General features: G+C 39.4%; 1 protein-coding gene and 1 long non-coding RNA gene across 3 annotated transcripts in view; both read right to left on the minus strand.

The window, feature by feature from the left end:
* The window catches only part of ARHGAP10 (Rho GTPase activating protein 10), a 240,582-nt gene that overhangs the window by 92,051 nt on the left and 129,136 nt on the right, over window positions 1–19,395 (minus strand). The window contains exon 14 of one of the 2 annotated variants that reach the window (XM_039875999.1): window positions 409–483. The exons of the other annotated variant lie outside the window; for it this stretch is intronic. Within the exon in view, the coding sequence (XP_039731933.1) occupies window positions 409–483 (75 nt within the window). The remainder of the gene's footprint in view (window positions 1–408; window positions 484–19,395) is intronic. 2 annotated transcript variants of the gene reach the window in all.
* LOC120613310 (uncharacterized) lies at window positions 1,411–7,842 on the minus strand. The gene is made up of 2 exons (XR_005655666.1): window positions 4,032–7,842; window positions 1,411–3,733 (listed from the first exon to the last, which is right to left on the minus strand). It is a non-coding gene; the product is annotated as an uncharacterized LOC120613310 (long non-coding RNA).

Raw genomic sequence — 19,395 nt, forward strand, 5'->3', positions numbered from 1 at the left:
AGAACCAGACCCGTGCTGTCAAATGAGAGCTTTGGAAGCTCCAGAAAAATGAGCGAGTCCCAGGGGTCTTGTCCAATCAAATGTCAAGACTCTGAACAGCCCATGTGGAAGCCATGCAAACCACAGAGGCCTAGCTGCTACTTTCCTATGAGAAGGAAGCAGAAGACGACGTTCACTCATGAACTGTGTTTTTTTTCCTTCCATTTTTTAGGAAGTCAAGAGGAAGTGGATGACCTGTGCTGATGCAAGCACTAATCTACTTCTCTAAGTCACCTGGGAGAAAACTAATCTAGGCAGAAGAAAAGAAGGGATTCACAAGTATGCTGTATGTTACTATGAGATATTAACTTGAGATGTCAATGAACATAAACAAATAATGCATGGAAAATGATTAGAAAAGAAGCATACCCATCAACATACTGAGAAGTCTCTGGACCTTTGAACTCACCCCTACAACTCTGTACAATCCTTGGTCATTTATACCTATTGAAAGAGACAAAATGTTAGCAAAACACAAGACTGTCATGTTTGAAAAGCTGTCAACAAACAGTTGAATTCATACTCTGCTAACTCACATTAGCAGCATTCCTGCTGACTATAAAAATAACGTTTAACAAAAGCAAGTGTTTACCAACTTGTTTTAGCAGCTTGGTATTCATGAGTTATGGTTGAAAAATAATCTCATAAAACAATGTTCCATGTGGACAAAATGTAATGAGTCAATGCTAATGAAATAAGTTAAGCAGTACTCATGTATACCAATGCAATGCATAAAGATGCATCATAATTTTCATGTTTATTATGTTTACTTATTCTTGAAATTATTCCTGAAAAAAAAAAATAGCTTTTCAAAAATAATACGGTGCTGATTACTACACAGAAAGAAATCGTTTGAATGATTCTTAAAGACCATGGAAACGCATTCAAAACTGAGGCAGAACTGTTTTTGTTTTTAAGAGTTGTAATATGCACTGTCCAGTTAGAAGATTTGATATTTCATATAGGTATCAACACAAATGGTATACCAAAATGAACCAAATCACTGCATTCCCTCTCTGCAGAGACCTGAAACAAAGTATCCCTGAGCACAACAAACAAGATGATATAAAGGCAAGAAAATTTCCTGTCAAACGTAATTTAGTATGTTGAATACATAGCTTTGTTTTAAAACTGACTTGAACAAACCAATGTAAAAGGACTTTGGGAGGCAATCAGGAAACTGAGTGGCATTAAGGTTATCTCAGAAAATGTCTATATATTTTTAAGTTATGCACTAAAAGGAGTAAAAATAACCTATCTTAGATGCAAGAGGGAGGAAGGGATAGATGAATAGCACCAAAATCCTGGTAAATGTTGAGTCTGAGCAGTGAGAATGCTGGTGGTTCATTGTATACTCTACTTTTTTAATGCTTGAAAAGGTTTATAGTAAAAAAAATGACTTTCAGAATATGTGACTTATCTTTTTTTTTCTCAAGAGTTGCAGCTTTCTGCCTGTGTTTATTTTCTGCACTACGAATGTTAAAGCTCACAAGAACATGACTGGCTGACAAGATGATGCTTTTAATCCCAAAGTTTCCTAAACAAAACAAAACACCACCAAAAAACCCACCATGAATTTGGCCAAGGGAGCATACTTCCTTTTCACCTTCCTGCATGGGGTGTCGAAAAAGTACCAGACAAGGTCTAAAGAACTAGATGAACTGGATTCAAATCACAGCACAGTCACTCCTGAGCTCGAGACCTTGGGCAAGACAGGAAACTGAGTCTCGACGCTGCCTCTGAGATCATAGCCGGCTCCCTACTCCCTGTGTTATGGTGGGAAATGAGACACCAACACAGGCACACACAAACGCTTTCATGATTCCCTGCAGAAATGAGTGTTCCTTTTCCTTGTTCTCTTTTTTGCCTTATTTGTTTCTCCTTACTCATTTTTTAAAGTTTCTCAAATGTCTTATTTCTCTTTTATGAATTGTGTCCCACCCAAAACTCTATGTTGATGCCCTAGCCCAAGGTGCCTCAGAATGTAGCCATATTTGGGAAAAGGTCTTTGAAAGAGGTGATTAAGTTAAAATAAGGCCATTAGGGTCGGCCCTAAACCAATATGCCTGGTGTCCTTATAATAAGAGATAAGGATATAGACACAGAGGGAAGACTGCCTGAGGACACAGAGATGATAGCCATCTACCAGCCAAAAGGAGAGGCCTCAGAAGGAACCAACTCTGCCATCACCTTGATTTCTAGCCTCAAGAACTGTGAGAAAATAAAATCCTGTTGTTTAAGCCACCCCGTCTGTGGTACTTTATTATGGCAGCCCTAGCAAACTGAAAAACCTTCTCTCTCAATTACTCAATAGAGCTAAGAACAAGAAGAGTAAAGGCGAGCCCTTCAGTCTATACAAGTCTATTCAGAACACTAAAGAATCAAAGCAGCAGAGAGGTGCCTTCCTGATAGGGAATGTTCCCTGAGTAGAAGATTAGAGAAAAATACAGGTCAGTCCTGTCAGGATTTTTAAAAAAACAAGAAAACTGTCAAGAAACACGAAAAGCAGAGTTTGAGCCTGCTAGAGGAAAAAAGACAGCCTCATTCCTTCCTTCTCCTAGAGGCCAGAAAGCCATGTCCAGATCGTTTAAAATACCAAAGGATTTTCTTTTCAATACTACTCTATTTAAGGGACCTAAAATAGTTTGACCTCAGTGCCAGAAGCCAAGAGAGCAAGTGATATTCTATAGTCAAACAAACATGCCACTATGGGAAGTGCCTGAAATACATGGAAAAATAAGAATATTATTTCAGCAATACTAATCACTCTGTATCAGATGATTGATCAAGTTCAAATTCAAGAAGAAGAGTTAACTGCTAATGCATAATAAAAGGTGCAAGGGGGAACTGATGCTACTCAGCACAGCTTTTACTTTTTTAAAATGAAATTTCAATAAACCTTGTATTAAAGCAGCTTGGAAACAGCATGTGAATCACATGCACTCAAGTCATGTAGGATTTTGTTTCTAGTTACATTGTTCTTAGTTGCTTTGGACTAAGAAACTTGGAACATACTTTACATCTATAAACATACAGTCACATAAAAGCTATCAAGTAAATACATTTAAAGAATGAAAACCAGTCAATATGCCAAGTTATAGCAGTGTTATTTATCATATCCTCTCTAGCTTCTCTTCCTTATATCCCCCTTTCAGCAAAAGGGATCACTATTTCCAATCACTAAGTATTAGAATTCTGAAATTTTCTTTGACTTCCTCCTTGTAACTTTCCAAATTCAATAGGTCAATGTCTACATTTTCTTCAAACTTCAGTCTTAAATTTTCAACACAGCCTTAAATTTGATGCACACAAATTTATTAAAGGATCCTTGCAGGAAACACAGATATCCGTAATCCATTCGGATCATGTTTTTTGTCTTTTTATTTTTCAAACCATTTTGATTATCTAAGATCTCTTCTACCCCTATTCAAGAGTATGCCATCAGATCAAGTCCAAATTCCTCATCTGAACAAGTATGTAAGGCATAAATACCCATAATGGGTCCCACCTCATCTACTCACACTTTCTGCAGAACATTTGCCTTAACCAGAGTAGACCCTCGACTCTCACCCACAAATAACCAAATATATTCCCTCCTCCATGGCTACGTTCAGGCGGAAGTCTCCTCTGACGGAACGTTCTTTCCTTTCTCTTCACAGAGTATTCATCAGGTATGTGGCAGGTGCTAGTCGAGCTGCCCAAGATTCAACAGTGAGCAAAATAAAGTCCCATAAATACCTTCGAAACCAGACAAAATCCCATCTTTTCTGATACCAGCCCACAGCAATAATTCCTTTATTCTGAAGATGATTCATAATTAATTCTTTTTAACAGTTACATTTTAAAACTAGCCTACAATATCTTATTCATAATTCTCAAAATCAAAGATCTGAATGTTTGACCTGACATCGGGCTATTTCCTTATATTTCCCCACTTGGTTAAGAATATTCCTATTTTAGCATGTTAAAAGTAATTTCCACACCAACCCTACCTTGAGATGTTACATACTATACAGCAGGGGTCTCCAACTTCACGATACAGGTCCACACAGCGGGAGGTGAGCGGAGGCCAGCAAGCAAAAACTTCATCTGTATTTGCAGCGGCTCGCCAACACTAGCATCACCGCCTCAGCTCCACCTCAGATCATCAGGCATTAGATTCTCACAGGAGCAAGAACCCTACTGTGAACTGCACATGTGAGAGATGGTAGGCCGAGTGCTCCTTATGCGAATCTAATGCCTGATCTGGGGTGGAGCTGAGGCGGTGATGCTAGCGCCGGGGAGCCGCTGCAAATACAGAAGACTATTAGCAGAGAAGTTTGACTGCACAGAGGCCATAATAAATCAATTGCTTGCAGACTCATTAAAACCCTATCGGTGAGTGGCAAGTGACAATTAAGCTTCATCTAGCGGCAGGCAAGTGAGTTGATTTACTTCAATTGTACAGCTGCATCTGGTGGCAGGCTTTAAGTCAGAATCTGACACTCATTTTAGTCCGCACGTGGCCGGCCCATTATTTCATTTACCACTCCCACCCGCGCCTCTTTCCCGCACTGCACACTTGTCTCAGTCAGTGTTTTGGTAAGCCCACAAGCTAACTCCAGCCAAAATGAGTAAAAAACAAACGTCACTGGAGAGCCTTTCTGAAGAAGAGGAAAGACCCAATGATGAAACAGCAGAAGACTAAGACTGACAAAGAAGGCTGCATTTAAAAGAAAATGCCAAGAGTCTTGCTTAAATTATGGGTTCATTTCAACAGATCAAGCCCACTTTGTATAATAGGTGGCAACCAGCTATCCAATGAAGCCATGAAACCTTCAAAACTGCTTTGCCACATGGATATCAAGCACCCTGCATTAAAAGACAAGACTTTAGAGTTTTTCAAAAGAAAAAACCATGAACACAAAGAACAGAAGCAATTACTGAAGGCCACCTTTTCATCAAATGTGTCTACACCGAGAGCATCGTTCTCAGTGGCTAACCGCACTGCTAAAGCTAAGAAGCCCTTCACTACTGGTGAAGAGTTGATCCTGCCTGCTGCCAAGGACATTTGTCGTGAACTTTTAGGAGAGGTTGCAGTTTAAAAGGTGGCACATGTCCCTCTTTTGGCTAGCACCCATAGCTAGACAAACCGATGAAATGGCAGAGGGTACTGAGGCGCAATGGTCAGAGAGGATTAAGAGTCACTGTGGCTCGTGATCCAGGTTGGTGAGTCCACTGATGACGACGAGGCAATGATGCTTGTTTTTGTGTGATATATTTTTCAGAAAGACGTGCATGAGGGTATGTCATGTGCACGTTTGTTGCCAAGCAACACCACAGCTGCAGAACTATTCAAGTCTTTGAATGATTACCTATCAGGAAAACTGAATTGGTCGTTTTGTGTCAGTATATGCACAGAGTGGCTGCCATGACTGGTTGGCTTTTTGGTTTCACTGCTTGGGTCAGAGAGGTTGCTTCTGAGTGTGAATCTACGCACTGTGTCATCCATAGAGAAATGCTGGCTAGCCAAAAAATGTCACCTGAACTTAACAACATTTTGCAGGATGTGATTAAAATTAGCAACCGCGCTGAAGTGCATGCCCTTAACTCACGTCTGTTCGTGCAGCTCTGTGAGGAGATGGACGTACAGCACCCATGTCTTCTTCTCTCATACACAGAAGTGACATAGCTTTCTAAACGTAGATCACTGGCCAGAGTTTCTGGGGTATGAGAGCCACTTCAGAGATTTCTTTTAGAAAAACAGTCACCACTGGCAGCACATTTCAGTAACATAGAATGGGTCACAAAACTTGCTTACCTGTGTGACATATTCGACCTGCTTAACCAATTCAATCTGTCACTTCAGGGGAGAACAACTGTGTTCAAGTCGGCAGATGAAGTGGCTTCATTCAAAGCCAAACTAGAATTATGGGGGCGGCGATGAACATTGGGATTTTTGACATGACAAAAATCTCAGCAGAGATTTTGAAAGAGACTGAGCCTGGGCCTTCTTCCTCCCAGCTGGTGGTGCATGATCGCCTGTCTCAACTTTCAAAACAGTTTGAGCATTACTGCCCAACCACAAATGACCCCCAACTGGGAAGGAATGGATCCATGACCCAGTTGTGAATAAGCCAGGTGAACTGGCTTTGTCTGTGTTAGAGGAGGATCAACTGCTTGAGATCACAAATGACAGTGGCCTTAAAAAGCATGTTTGAGACAATTTCAAATTACCATACATTCTGGGTTAAAGTCAACGTGTAATATCTGGAGATTGTCACAAAAGTACTAAAACGTCTGCTTCCATTTCCAACATTCTATCTTTGTGAAAAAGGGTTTTCTGCAGTGACAGCAACCAAAATGAAATTACAGAGTAGACTGGACATAAGCAACATATTTCGGGTATCACTGTCTTCCATCACCTCCAGATGGGACCGTCTAGTTGAAGGAAAAAAAAGCTCAGGGCTCCCACTAATTATGTATTATGGCGATTTGTATAATTATTTCATTATATGTTATAATGTAATAATTTAAAGTATACGATAAATGTAATGGGCTTGAATTATCCCAAAACCATTGCCCCTCAATCCCTGGTCCTTTTTAAAATAAAACAATCTAAATTTTAAAATTCAGCCAATCTCACAATTTTCAGATTAAAAATTATAGACCTGTGTTCTGAATTCACACAGAGATATTAACATGAAAGAAAAGTCAACCTTGGTTTCTTTGTTGTCGTAACAGCTTTCATGGTGCCTTGCATAAAATAACTGGGTGCAGAATAGGTATGGCTAGATTGATCTGCCTTGAAATCAATTTAGAACTACAAATACATATTGGACTTAGGCCAAAAAAGACATTACAGTTAGAAAATGAAAACAAAGATACACAAGTTATTAAAACTTTTTCAGGGCATCAAGGCTCACTGATAGATGTCATTGCTACAACAATTTCTAACTTTTAACAAAAATTTGTCATCGAGTCAAAGTGTTTCCAGGCCCAAAGATGTTTTTCTTTTAATAAGACTGGTTCTGATCGGTCGTAAAGACAAGGCAAGTGCTCTCCATTACAGTGATGAGCGGGTGATGGCAGCTGTCCCTGGGCAAAGTGAATAAAGTGAAATCGAATGTGTCTCACTTCTCACCAGCTGTCTCCTCCAATCTCCCACAGCACTGTCGTAGAGCACTACCCATGTCTTCCTGGAGGAGAGGGTCAAGGAGGAGGAATGAGTCAAGACTCATCATCATCTCTGTCCGAGTGTTTCCTTCTCAGAATGCAAATGACACTATCAGTGCCAGTCTATTCAGCTCCAGAAAACACCTGAATGGAACTATGAACACCAGTGGGTACCCACGGGCCCTTGCACGTGGGCTGGAGAAGTACAAGAGAAAATAAGATGCTCTGGGACAATAAAAGAATTAGACACAAAAGGAAAATCAAACTTTCAAAGGCTGATAAGTTCAGTTAAATGACAGAGGTAGAGGTAAAGACTGGAGTGGCTGCAACCGGCAAGGAAATGTGGTAAGAAGAAAACAAAGTGCCAGTTAAAGGAAGCAGAAGGGAGGAAGGAGACAGGTAACGAAAACACAGGCGAAAGGCAAACAGGGAGAAGAGGACAAAATGAGAGGAAGGCGAAATTGAAAATAAATGAAAAGACAGCAGGCTAAAAAATTACATGACGTCTAATTTCCTATTAATTTCATAAGAATTACTGAGTATTTACTGTATTTTAAGCACCGAGGTAAAGTGAAGATATAGGGTAAAATTAAAAAGATTATTAACATTAAGAGAGAGAGCAACTTGGAACCACCGGAGCCTTGACGCCTCCCCTTTCTTTCTTTCCAGCTTCCTTTCCAGCTTCAGCAACAGGTTCTACACCTCGCGGCTCAATATTAATACCTTGAATGCTGCTTGGCACATGGTATACATTTAACAAATGAACTGAATAAATTAGTGAATGAACTGAATAAATGAATAAGTTGATGACTGATTACTTAAGGGATGTGGGAAAAAATTAAGAGAGACAGAAAAGCTTATTTATAACTAGAAAACACAGATACAGCAACATAAAGGAGTAAGGCTCAAAGTGGAACATAAACACTTTTGATGGTAACATGCACGCAATTATTAAAAAGTAATTGTGCAGCTGTGTGATTCCACAGAAATAAATGATCAACTGCCATGGGTCTATACTAACATTTATTCAGCTCTTGTCTAGTGACAAGCAGAGTGCTTGGCACAGAATGAGGTAATTGATCAATATTTGTGGGCAGAATGAATCATTTATTTGCACTTGTACGTGTTGACAATGGGTAAAAGATCATTAATGTTCATGTTCACACTCACGGGATTTACATTAGAAGTCTGCAGCATGTCATTATTAATGAGGCACATGTGCATATATACACATGTGTATGCACAGATACCACTGCAGGCTTACATGCCCCAGCAGCACTACAAAGACAAATTCTCTCACAGGCTATGGAAGGATCAAACATGCAATATTATGCATATGTAAACATGATAACTGTAAATGTCTTATAATTATATATTTACATATAGTTATAAATATTAACTAGTGTTGAAAGATTCTTGGAAACAAAAGGGAAAAAAAGCACTATAAATAAAATGATCAGGAAAAACTTGTGAGGAAATGTCAAGCAAAAAAGGGAAGAATGATATGCTAAAGGGCTCACAGAAAAGCAATGATGAGGCTCACAGATACCGTTTCAGGTCACGGTTGAACTACACAAATTTCACAATGTGTTCTTTACATATATTTATAATTAATTATCAATAAACGTTCAATAAACATTACATCAATTATATTTAAATGTCTGCTTAAGCATAGTAAGCACTTTCCAGGCTACCCACTGCACTGAATTACACAAAAATAAACAGGTCCAGACACAGATACCCTTCCACGATACTGGGCAATTCATAACATTTTAAGGTTCTGTCAAAATGAATGTTTAAATTATTAAAAAAAAAGAATGAAAAATGATTCCTCTTTCCCATCAAGGGACATAACGTTCAACATCATAAATTTAAGATACTGTATTTATAGAATTACAGAATTCTAAACCTTCAGAAGAATGCATTATTTCTAACACATACAATGCATTCAATACTATAAAAAAAAGCAGAGTAAGAAACAATTTCTGAGCACTGGGACAGTTAAAAGATTAACTATAGCTGTCCATAGATGAGAAGCTCAAAATGATAGCATCATTTAGACGTTTCTAGACCTTGGTCCCCTTATTAAAACAAAACAAAACAAAATAAAACAAAACAAAACAAACAAAAACAGCAGTAGCAGCAGCAGCAGCGTATTCTGGAAAGGCAAATTTTGGAAATGCAAATTTGTTTGTAAGATATAAATTATTACAGGTTAAGGTTACTGATCTCCTGGTTGTATGATCTGGCAAGTTACTCAATCTGTGCAATCTGTGTCTCAGCTTCTTATCTGAAAATTGCAGTTAATGATGGAATGGGGTTGTTGTGGAAATTAAAGAAGATAATGTTTGTAAAGCATTTGCATGAGCCTAATGAATACCAAGTACTCATTAAAATCTTAAACTGAGCATAAAATTCAAAATTAGTATCAAAATAGCTAGGCACAATAAATATAAAAGTCATCCTAACCAAGGCATGTAGTCTACAGCCCACTTTCATAAAATGAAGCACATGTTGGGAAGAAAGTCAACATTTATTCCATATGAATGACTCATGGAAAATATATAATTCACGTTCACCAATAACATTTGGAATTTCTCCCCTGGATGACAATTATTTGGGCAGCAGAGAGAAAAACTTAATAGCTAGCTACTATCTGCCAGGAACTAATCCACATTTTCCCTTCCTATGACGTCTTGCTTTCACTTTCATGTTGACCTTCACAGACCTTTTCATGTAAATCCGCATCTGTACTACAAAGAGCCTCCCCGTCAGCAGGCACATTGACGAAAGGCCTTATGATTTCATTCCCATGGCCCTCCCACACCCAAACCAACCGGAGGCTGAGCTCAGAGATCTGATAGTTTGGGACATGAGGGCATCTGTGCTATCACATCCACTTCCATTACAGAATAAGCGAGAAACATCGGAAAAGCACAAGGCAAATATCCAAGTCTAGGTCTCTTCAGGCATATATAGGCTTGACTGTAAGTTTCATGTTCTAAACTTCAAGTTTCAAATACAAATGGTGTTTGGTTTATCAGCTGCTTCCTTTCTATCAGGGTCAGAATATTTCCAATACTCTGTGTGGCTGGCCTCATTTCCACTTTCTAACCAACAGAAGAGAAAGTATTTTTACTTCAAGAATGAGACAACCCTTAGACTTGTTGCTATTCCTTGTACAAGCACGCAAGCCAGTGGGCAGGCTGCCTAGACTGGGGCTAGAGGAAGTTTCCTCTTGCATTTGTGTAACACTTGGGGTCTCAAACTCACTCCAGAAGTCTTGCTGTCCCAAGATCTAACAGGCACTAGCTATGACTCATTCAATGTGTCAGTCTTTCGTCACAGTGTTAACCTTGGGGACAAAGGTATCTCACAACCTCTGTGACTTGCGGCAGAATTCAGCTACCTAAACCCTACTATGTTGCACTGTCAACCAAATCTTTCTGTCACCTTACTTCTACTTCCATAGGATAAATCGGACTTAAGAGTCAGGAGACCAGCATCTGAATACCAGCTCTGCTGCTTTCTCGTCATGTGACCTGTGGCAGATTTACCCTTAGCTTGTTCTGAGCCTCAGACTCATAGGCATGTAAGCTTTATCTGCTCCACCATCCACTCAGTTTTGTAGGGCCTGGGACCTTGAGTACATGAAACACTCAGAAAACATGAAATGCTATATGTTCAGGTTTAAAGTATTGTCAGACGTAGATTCCACAATGACATTATGTCTGCCATTAACAGACTTCTGAAAGTGCTGCAGAGATTCTCAGCAAAGGGAACAAATCTTCCCTGGGCTGATTGTGTACCTGCAGGGTCTGTGATGGGGCAGGTATGGAAAGAAGGCACGTGTAACTTTAAAATGGCTTTATCCCAAATCTAGAGGAGCACTTCAGAGATACTTAACCACCACCCCCTGGTTCCCTTTTCCATTGTCTACAGTTTCAAACCATCTCTGTTCTTTAAAATTTTCTCTTCTTTACTCTTTCATTCATGTCCAACATCCTCAGAAGATGTAGTAGAGTCTCCACCTCATGTTCATTGTGGTCAAAAGCACTGGCATTAAAAACTCAGCCTCAGATCTGAGTTGCAGTCTGCTGCTTTCTAGCCCTGAGACTTACTCAAGTCAAATCATGTTTCTTGGCTTCAGCTTCTCATGTAAAATGGAGAAATACCACTGCCTCACAGAACAACACAGAAATACAACCTGCACAACCGGGCTATTCTCTAGCTTATCTTCCAAACCACTAAACCCATTAGTTGTTTCTTGGTCCACCTCCTATCGGAACATTCTAGAGCATTTGACACAGCGGACTTCTTCCTTGGACTCTCCTCTCTTGTGACTTCCTTTATACCACGCTCTCCTGATTCTCCAACTACCCCTTTGATGGTCCTTTGTCTCTTTCATTATTCGTCTTCCTCTCATTCCTTAAAATGCTCAATATTATGCTCTTTGCCCCATTATCTTCTTACCTTGCCACTTACCTGAATGATTCGTTGACATTCGAAACATTCTCTCTCTGAAAATGATAGCCACCATTCCCCTTGCTGCCTCATTCTACTGCTAACAAAAATGTCACAGGCACCTTGAATTTAGGATAGGCCAAACCAAGCTATATTCCCCCCAAACCTACCACATTCTCTGTCTTGGCTAAACATGTCCTCATCTACCTTAGCTGAAAAGCTTAGTCAGTTTTCACTTTTCCTTTCCCTTACTGCCTACATCCAACAGGTCGCCAGATTCTGTTTTTCTACCAAATATCTTTCTACCCAACCCTTCAGTCCATTACCAATGCCCTAGTTTAAACCTCCATCATGTTTATCTGGATTACTGCTGAAACCCGACCAGCCATCCTGCCTTCCACCCCCACACCCACCCCACTTCCATCAATTCCACTTCCTGTCAGAGATCTAAACACATTCCTGCTCAGACCTGTCGGTGTCTCACCGCTGCCTACAGGACTGAGGCAGATATGCAGCACGGCACCCGGCATCTGCCACACCCGGGCCTCAACTGCTCACAGAGCATCCTCTCACATTGTACCCGTCCACTTAGCCCTGCCAGGAACACCCTGGGTTAGATGAACACCAACTATGCCAGTACCTCCCTCTGGAGCAAAGAGCAGTTTTACATGCAGTTTTGGAAAATAGAGATAAGTATCTCCATCTTGAGCAAAGGACAGACATGCTTGCCGGCCATTATAAAAGAGTCATGTTCCCCAAGTTCAGAGCTTTTTTTCTCCTGTAACATAACCCACCGCATGTACAAATATCATCTGACCCCCTTTGCAGTACCCTAGGGAATCAGGGCTCAGAGTATTGACACAAAATATAATACTCTGGCTACTGACAGTAAGAAACCGCCCTTCCTCTCTGATCCAGGAGTCCAGTGTCTTCTACCTGTATCCATGGAACTATACAGAATAACTTATCCACATAAAAGTAGCATATATAGAGGACAATCTGGTGACAGCCAGAGGGGAGGAAGGTTGGGGGACTGGAAGAAAGGGTGAAGGGTTAAAGAAGTACAAATTAGTAGTTGATAGATGGTCACCAGGATGGGAGCATGGCAGACAGAATGCAGTTAGCATTAACGTAATGGGTAGGTGGAAAGCCAGAGGAGCGAAAGAGCAATTAGGGGGACCATTTTATAAACCATATAAATGTCTAACCAATGTACTGTATATCTGAAACTAATAATAAAATATTTTTTTATAAAAAAAGTAGCATAAAACCTCAGAGCCTTCACTGTCTTGAAACTATATTGAAGCTAATCTTTAAGAAAAGAAACCACATCTCCACCATTTTGTCCTCTAATATCTTTCCTGTAGAAAACACCCAAAACATGTTGATAAAGCCCACTTAGCATGTGCATGCCCAGGAACAGGTAAGTATTAAAGTAAGTTGGAATGGAGGGGACAGCTAAATAGAGGTATATTTTATTTTCAAACTCATCACTCATTTAGCTCAAGTTTAAGTAGTTACAAAATTTTACTTACATAAGTCAGTAAAGAGATTCAAAGTCAAGCCAAAAGTTGGCTGTTGCTTTTTGCAATGCCCCTTTCATCCGTTCTCTACAGAGATCAGAACATTATTAGAAAAGGCCTAATAATAGTGTCTCACTGCTGCCATCTGCCTCTCCACCTCAGAGCAGCTGTGGCATCAGGGTCTAAAGCAATTTTAGGCAATCCTGGACATCTCTGTTTTCAGAAAGCTTGAGACAATCTCAAAGCCATGGTCTTCGTCTTGAGCCCCTTCCTTTTTCTTCACTGCCCCCGTTCATGCTATTGCTCAAGTGTCCACAGGACACTGAGGAACAGAAGGCTGAAAGTCAAACCAGTTAATTTTGCTGCTTGTTATAAAATTACTAGACAAACTGAATTATGGTGATTTCTCTTCCTATGTAAATTACTCTCTTTAAAAAACTAAACATTTCTCAGTGCACCCAGTGTCTTGAGTCAATAATGGGACTACCTAAGTATGACTGTCTTCAACTAATAGATTTATCTATAGATAAGCAACTCACATTTACTGAGCACTCAACATATGCCAATGCCCCAAGCATTCTCTTAATTCTCACAACTCTACTAAGGGGATTCCTTCCATTAGCCCCTGTTACACACAAAAAAAATCAAGAAACAGAGAGGTTAAGTAACTAATTTGGTTGCATAGCTAATAAGTGGTGAAACAGATGCCAATGAAGAACGAATTTTGAGCATTACTGACTTTTGAGCTCGTGCTCTTCACCACTGTGTTAACAATGCCTCGAGAATCTTCCAAGAAAATGCCACAGACCTCATCAGTATCTGAACTCAACGCACAAAACCTAGCATGCCTACTTTGTAGCAAACTAGCTCAACCATTTGTCCCTATTAATCTTACTCAACCTGGAAACTTACAGCTTTGGAAGCTTATTTGTTCTTAAAACAAATAGGATTACTAATTGAGAAAATGAATAATCAGTCCTGACTCGCCTAGATTTAGTATTTCGGTTTTGCATTTGCATTTTTGCAGACACCACAAGACTCTTCAGCTCCCTCCCACATAAGACTGTCCTCTGTACCCACCCACACTCATCTCACACCCATTATGATTAAAAAAGAGTGAGCAAGAAACTCTAGTTTACTTGCTGTAAATTTTGTGGGGACAGCTGTTCTTTATCTTCTTCATTTTGCACTTAATTTGCCCTTAGCAATTTAAGATTAATGTGCGATCACGGTGAAATGTATTGCAAGCTCACTCTGGGCGTCATCCCACAAAGATTGATACAGCAGCCCTACGTTACCCTCTTCTTGCAGCCCCATCCTGAAACCCCAGACAATTCCAGAAATGCTCTGGAAGCACAAGAATCTTCAACCTACCTTCAGAAAGGGTTTCCAAAAACCTAAAACTTTCCTTTTCAAAAAAGAAAAATTCACTTTTACGGGTGACAAATCTTAAGACTGTCACATCTTAGAGGTGGCTTCCTACTTCCATCCCATGAATTCACAGCTTGTTACAAAGCTGAATCTGATAACTGACAGCTTGCCTAGACCGACATTTTAATGCCATACTCTAGAAATTAAAGTGAATATTCAAATTATTCACATATGGAAGTTTTTTTGTTTTTTTTTAAGGGAAACTTCATAAACAAAAGTGGCATACAAGTTTAGTTTTAAATCACAATGGCTATTTAAAAAATAGCAACTAAAAGAAGTTTTTCAGCAAAAGCATCTTACTTTGTTTGTGCACATTTTACAATGCGTGCACCTGAAAAACGAGGAGTCACGCAGTCCCGGAAAAAGATGAGATACTGGCTATGGGAGGCAGTTCCTCTTCCAGAAGGGGAGTTATCCACTTAAAGAAATCATGCAGTTAATCGCCAAGATCTAAAATCATAAGACTCTTCCACATGTAATGTGATATATCTTTCTATCTATGTGTAAAATATTACCCAGAATTCAGAGATGCTGACAAATTCATAAAGTAGTAAAAACCAATCCTATGCATGTTATTTGAAAGTACTAATTCCAACCACATATAGAATAAATCCTTCCAGTTATATAAATTGTTGGAACATGTAATATTGCCAGTGTGGCATTTTAATCAAATCTCTAATTACTCAAGCAAAAAGCAATTGCTTATTGAGTGATAACTGTGTGTGTAAGAGGCAAGCAGAACAAAAGACATTAAAGTTCCAGAAATAAGATAAATTTGTGAAGTGCATAACAATACCAGGCAATATAAATGTCAAACGAGGAACATGGGTGTTTCCCAATTAAAACAATTCAGGGGAAGGATGGAAAGGGGACATAAAGAAATACATTTAATGAATATCTACTAAGCACAAAAATTAGCCCTTTCATTCTCTCATATGTGGGTTGTTGTAGACAGTGTGAATGAACTTCTAGTTACATGCTTTTAGAAACTAAATGCCTATCTTACTGCACCACTTTGGAGCTTAAACCTGACAGTTCTTTATCATTCCACAGAAAGGTACACCTCTTTCAGAGTACCAGAATGCCTGCATTCCTCCCACGCACCTCTCGTGCCTTCCTCTGGTCTTGCCCAATGTCTCTTTTTCTTTTAGAAAAAAATTACAGTTGACATACAATAGTATATTACTTTCAGGTGTACAACACAGTGATTCAACATTTAAATATCTTATGACATGATCACCACAATAAATCTAGTAACCATCTATCACCACACGTTATTACATTGTTGATTATACATTACAGTCCCATGGCTTATTTTCTGACTGTAAGTTTGTACTTCTTAATTCCTTTGCTCTTTTACATCCATCTCCCCTCATCCCTCCCCTCTGGCAACCATCAGTTTGTTCTCTGTATCTATGAGTTAAGGCCCAGATGCTTTGCGTTCTTTCAAACATCTACACTTCAACTCGCACTCTTTCCTCTGCCAAAATTCTTCCGTCTGACGCTCCACATCTGTGTACCTGGACAATTCCTCCTTATCCTTCAGAACTTAGCTTAAGCACTGGGTCCTCAAGAAAACCCTGGGTCACTGGTGTTTTGGAGGCCCAGGAGAAGAAGGAGCCCAGCATCTTCTTCCAGAGATGCAGGAAGAACGTGAGACTCCATCGTGAGAGAGCCACAGGTCATGGTGGCTGCACAGGAATGTTTATTTTCAACAAGGTTAACAAAGTGGAGGAAAGGCTATCTAAAATAGCTTGCGCATAATGGAGATGTCTTCCCATAAAGGGATAAACTACTACAGGGCCCCAGAAACCGGGGGTCATGCAAAGATAGGCAGAAGGGGCTGGAAGTGAAGCAGCGGGGTAAATGAACAAGAGGTGCCGTGAATACTTGTGAATTTGCCTCAGATTCACCTCCGAAGCAGGTGAAACTTGGACTCTCGTAACCCCAAAGCTACGTGGAACCATGACCCGAGGGCCTGATAAACTCTTCTCTTTCAGGAAAGCCCTCATGGCTTCATCTATCCTCTACCAGCAAAAGAAAACTCTCTCCATCTGACTGTTCTTATTGGACCTCTCACTGTCTACAGCAGAGGCCCAGCCACCACCAATTCCAATTCAACAGAGCTGGATTGGATTCAGGAAATCTGCATTTTCAAGAATCACCACTGGTGATCCCGACATATATGTCATCAGGTCTGCCATGGACTGCTGAGTGTCCTGATACCCTCGGTTTCCCAAACTAAAACGTGAAAGTAAAATTCCTTGCAGAACTCTGATCCTTTCTGTACAACCAACCGCTAAATGTGACTACTTCATCTGCGAAATCGTTCGGATGTATCTGTGCTATCTGACTCCAGCTGAATCTATCTTCCCAAATCAACTGCCTCCCCTATGGAATACTCCAGCTTAGGCAGAGTTCTTTTGCACTAAAGCATCATCCATGAAACTACCATACTCATATTTACCTAAGTCTGCTACGCTGCTGTCCACCACCCTCAAACCCAACTCCTTCACAATTAAATGCAAATGCCTGAGTATCTGCTTTTTCTGTTTCTCTGTGCTTCCTCTTCAGTCAAGTCTGGCTTGTTTTCTGTCTCTACAACTTTGCTGAGATTTCTCTAAATGACAAAATATATCTCTCTATCCCTCAAATCTAAGGAAGCCTATTCCTAAACAAAGTCCCTCAACCAATATCAAGTACTTAACCCTTGCAAACTTGTAACATTTAGATTTTACTACCTAGTATACTTCAATTTTTTACAAATGTCTATGTTTTGCCTACTGTTACTGGATCAAGGATTGTATGTAACAGACCTTTAATATGTACTCCCAAAGGCCTAGAGCAAGGCTATGCACACCCTGTGATTGTTCAATAAATACCAGTTCAGATTAGAATTAGGGTTTAACCATGATAAGTTATCTGTTACTCAGGAAGCAAAGAACATTGTGTCATTTCCTTCAGAATTTTTCTGTGTTGGTTGTTTGGGTTTAGGTTGGTTATTTTAAAATAAAATGAGGAAGAAAAAAAAAAGACTCCCTAGGCAGCAGGACACTATAAACAAAAAGCTAACAATTAATTGCATATTCCATTTCTCCAACATAAGCAATTCAAGGATCAGTGGTTTCCAAACATTGTTACATTATTAGAATGCCTGGGGAGTGTTTAAAAATCCCACTTCCCAGTTTACATCTCATAGCAATGAAGTTATACTGACAATAGTATTTTTTAAAGATCTCAGGTGATTCCAGTTTTCAACAGTGTTTGGGAAGGACTGCTTTGGCACACATGAGCAGTAATTTCCTAATGGTAGTCAGATGGCCTGGTTCCATTAAGAGCTGGTATATATCATTAACAAATATTTGGGAAACGGATGAAAGATCAGTTGATCTGACTCACAAACATGCCCTAATTTCATGAGCAAATGACAATAGAAATGAGAGCTTTTAATTGATGCTGATATTGTAGTGAAATGAGGTTTGCTCTCATCTCAGGAGTAACTGTTAAACAGTCCCACTCTGGCCGAGATATATTAGCATCTACATATGTTAACATAAAGTATATATGTTACCTAACACTGTATTACGTTAATGTCATATACTATATAATCAAAGATTTGTTAGCACACTAAAAATGTTATCTTTTCTTAGGGTACTAAGGACTATAGTAAGTTTTAGATGTTTGATAGTTCAGTGATATCACAAATAAGATTAATAATAAAAATGTCAAATGTCGTTTTTAAAAGAACATGTTATGAAAAAGATACACTAACTGCTTTAACCAAAACATATAAAATGACAGTTTTCGGACAAAGGCAGTCATGTTTAAAACACTGAAAACAGTGATTAGAGATCATTTTTCAACCAGATCTCCTTAAATGCCTCTAGTCAACAGGCACATAGACCCATGAAGGACACAGCAGTCACTAATGCTATGCACCAAATATTTCCACCCTCTACCAGTTTTCCTGGCTCCTGGGAGGGTCGTGTTACCTGGACTCCTAGGGTCGAGTGGGGTCTTGTGGCTATTTCTGACCAATCAGTTGTGAGGAAATGTAACTCGCTCCAAAAGCAGAGCACTCAGTGGCTGGTCCAAAGCCCTCGAGAGCTGTTTCCCTTTGGCAAGGCAACCAGGCACTGGTAAGTGCATGTATCAGTGATGAGCAAAGTCTCGCTTCCAAGGCCTGAGTGAGAGCTAAGTCCTGTTTTAAGCCATGGAACACATGCGGGTTTCTTGTTACAGGAACATAAACTGGCTTTATTCCGACTGATGAAAAAAGTGAGGCAACATCACTTGTAGCATAAAAAAGGCCAACAGCCACAATAGCTGACTGGGTGGAAATCATTACATTATTAAGACCGAATTCCTCGAATGAACTTCCAAACTAAGCATAAAAGCCTCAGAGATTCTCTGATGTTCCTCATCGTTTTTAATATGATCTGACAGTTGATCCTTTTAATTCTATTTTTAGTCTTTTACTCCATTAAAAACAAAAGGCTTTTGTAATGGAAGACCTTTAGGAATAAAAGATTTCAAAAGAAAAACATGCTTTTTAAAAATTTTTAAATGGGAAAATCTAAAAATGTTTAGACTCATTCTTCTGTTAAAAATATCTAATTTACATATTTATAATAAAAACAAATTCAATATATGCAGATTCCAGTACATATGTTCTATTCAATGTACATAACACTCTAAAAAAACTACACGCACTGATCAGAAAGAGTTCTAGACAGATTTTTATCTGTTCAGTAAGAAGTAAGTATGTATAAAACATATATTT

This window comes from Pteropus medius, unplaced genomic scaffold (genome assembly GCF_902729225.1).
Source record: "Pteropus medius unplaced genomic scaffold, Ma_sr-lr_union100, whole genome shotgun sequence".
In the NCBI taxonomy this organism is placed as follows: Eukaryota; Metazoa; Chordata; class Mammalia; order Chiroptera; family Pteropodidae; genus Pteropus; species Pteropus medius.